At 38.9% G+C, this 3,074-nt stretch overlaps 1 protein-coding gene across 1 annotated transcript; it reads right to left on the minus strand.

Annotated features, from left to right (window-relative positions):
• Positions 1-1,943: 1,943 nt before the first annotated feature.
• Znf56 (zinc finger protein 56) lies at positions 1,944-2,686 on the minus strand (the record flags this gene model as incomplete). The annotated part of the gene is given in 3 exon segments (XM_028783420.1): positions 1,944-2,235; positions 2,237-2,480; positions 2,482-2,686. Coding segments are annotated over 3 exon segments (704 nt in total), but the record flags the coding sequence as incomplete, so codon positions are not given.
• Positions 2,687-3,074: the final 388 nt, after the last annotated feature.

Genomic DNA, 3,074 nt, shown 5'->3' on the forward strand with positions numbered 1-3,074 from the left:
ATCTTGTGTTAATAAATTTCATTTGTACTTAGCATGACTAAAAATAAAATTTGGGCACATTAGAGATATTTCATCATTTATAAGTTAATGACTGCTAACTTTTAGTTTTTAATTGCCCTGATATAACTGTTTACATAAATTAATAAACTCGAGTGTGAGATCACTTTTTAGGATCTATACCAGTAGTAAAGTAAGAACTGCATCTACAGTGTTTCATGACTGACATCACAACACACTAATCAAATACATCCTTCCTGTAGAGTGAGTGCGTATGGCATGGTTATTATTTCAATATGCTGCCAAGTCCTGTGACATGACAGCTGGAGTCATATGAACAACACTGTTTAGAATTTAAAGGGAAGAAGAGATTCTTCCCTCTGAAAGCAAGCATGACTGACAACGTGTTCTGTTAGCTTTACGCTGGGGAGACAAACACTAACGCTCCTTCAGCTTAGATTAGAATCAGTGTAGATCATCTCAAGTCCAACTGGTGAGGAATGGAGCTTCTCACACACCCAGGGAATAAGTTAGTTCAAGAGCACGGGTGACCCCACTGGGGAAAACAACAGAAACTATACCACAGCCCACGGTTCAGATTGCAGGCACCCAAAGGACCAAGTTACAACACGGCAACAGTTTCATGAAACATACATTGTTACAGAGCAAAGAGACTCAGCAATCCGTGCAGTATTCAAGCACATAGGTTGAACACACTGGCGGGGAGGTTACAGCAAAAAGAGGTCTCCTATGTTCTCTGATGACATTCTTAGCATCTAGTGGAAGTAAGATGTTTGTGTTGACATCCCCAGATAATTCACTTAATAGTTTTCACTGTGGATTCTTTTGAATTGGATAAAATCTGAATTATTAGCAAACATTTTACCATATTACACACACTCATGGAGTTTGTAGTCAGAATGAATGGTGCCTTAGTCAATGAGGGCTCTTATTGCTTCTAAGAAACATGACTACCTAAGCAAGTTCAGGAGGAAAGGGTTACACCACCATATTGTAGTCCATTATTGAAGGAAGTCAGGCCAGGAACTCCACATAGGGCAGGAAACAGAAGGCAGGACGCAGAGGCCATGGAGAGATGCTTGCTCACTTTGGATTGTTCAACCTGCTTTCTTATACAATTCAGGACTACCCGCACAGGAATGGCCCCACCCACAATGGGCTGGACCCACCCATCTATCACTAATTAAGAAAATAGTTAAAGCTAGAATTTATGGAGAAATTTACTCAGTGAAGTTCCCTCCTGTCAGACAGCTCTAGTTTGTGTGTCAAGCTGACACATGACTGGGCAGCACAGCTGTGTTTTAAGAGCTGAAGAAGTATAAACATTTCAAAAATTCACAGGACTTCACTCCAGTATGAACTATCATGTGTTGAATAAGGCTATCAAGATTAACCGGGCTTTACCACACTTCCCACATTTCTTAGTTAACGGTTTTACTGCTGTGAACAGACACCATGGCCAAAGCAACTCTTATAAGGACAACATTTTATTGGGGCTTGCTTACAGATGAAAAGATTTAGTCCATTATCATCAAGGCAGGAGCATGGCAACATCCAACCAGGAATGGTGCAAGAGCTGAGAGTTCTACATCTTCATCTGAAGGCTGCTAGAAGAATTCAAGGCAGCTAGCACAAGGTTATTAAAGCCCACACCCACACTGACACACCCACTCCAACAGGGCCACACCTCCTACCAGTGCCAATCCCTGGGCCAAGCATATACAAACCATCATACTATATCTTAACACTGGTAGGATTTCTCTATTATATGAATGTTCTTGTGTCTTGAAAAGGAAAAATAACATTTAAAGGCTTAGTGACATTCTTCACACCTGTATGGTTTCTTTCCAGAATAAACTCTTTGATGTTTCCTAAGACTTGCAGAACGGGAAAACTTTTTGCCACATTTTTCACACTTGTGGGGATTTTATTCAGAATGGATCACTTGATGTTGTCTAAGTTTCAAATAATTTGGAGAAAACCTGCCACATTCTTCATAGCTATTGGGATTATTTTTGGAGTGGATGGTTTGATGTTGTGCAAGGGATGAAGATGAGGTAAAACACCTGCCACACACTTTACACTTGTGCGGGTTGTCTTCAGAATGGATTGCTTTATGTTGACTAAGGGAGGCAGATACAGAAAAACATTTGCCACACTCTTCACATTTGTAACGTTTCTCTCCAGTGTGAACCATCCTGTGTGTTCTAAGGGCTGAGTGATAATGAAAGCCTTTGCCACATTCTTCACACTTATAGCGTTTCTTCACACAATGAATTCTTTGATGCTGCGTAAGAAATGAAGGATCATAAAAAGCATTTCCACAGTCTTCACACTTGTATTGTTTCTCTCTGGAGTGAATTCTCTGATGTTGCTTCAGCATTGAAGGATAGTAAAATGACCTGCCACAGTCTGTACAAATGAAGTTTTTTTCATTGGTATGGTTTTTCTGGTGTATAAAAGGCCTTATGACACTCTTCACACTTGTAGGGTTTGTCTCCAGTGTGAAGTCTCTGGTGTATAGCAAGTGTTAATTGAGAACTAAGGGGCTTACCACATTCTTGACATTTATAGGGTTTCTCCCCTGTATTAATTCTTGGGCAACGATCAAGGAGTGATTTACAATTAGTGGCCTTGCTGTAGTAGTTAGGATCATTGGGTGTTATTCCTGTTGAGCCAAAGTTGAGATATGAACGAAAGTTAAGCAATAGTCTTTAGAATTATTTAGCTTATTTTTTTAAAAAGAAGACATTGACTCATATGTATTTAACCATAGGAAAATCTTCAGTATATTTTAATACCTGTAGGCACTGAGCATAACTCACAAATAGAGTTAGGTGGAAGCAATCTATTTAAACCACAACCAAATACAACATAGAAATAATGGCATATTATTCAAAGTTAATGAGCTATGTTATAGGGACAGTATAATAAATAACAGAAATAAGTGCATTTAGCAATTTATGGCCAGTCAGCCATGAAATTATAAGATGGAGAAGCCTGGAAAATAAAAAGTTTATTGTAATTGTGAGATTCAACAAATACTGAATTTTTAT

The sequence above is a fragment of the Grammomys surdaster genome, unplaced genomic scaffold, assembly GCF_004785775.1.
Source record: "Grammomys surdaster isolate TR1022 unplaced genomic scaffold, NIH_TR_1.0 1126, whole genome shotgun sequence".
NCBI lineage: Eukaryota > Metazoa > Chordata > Mammalia > Rodentia > Muridae > Grammomys > Grammomys surdaster.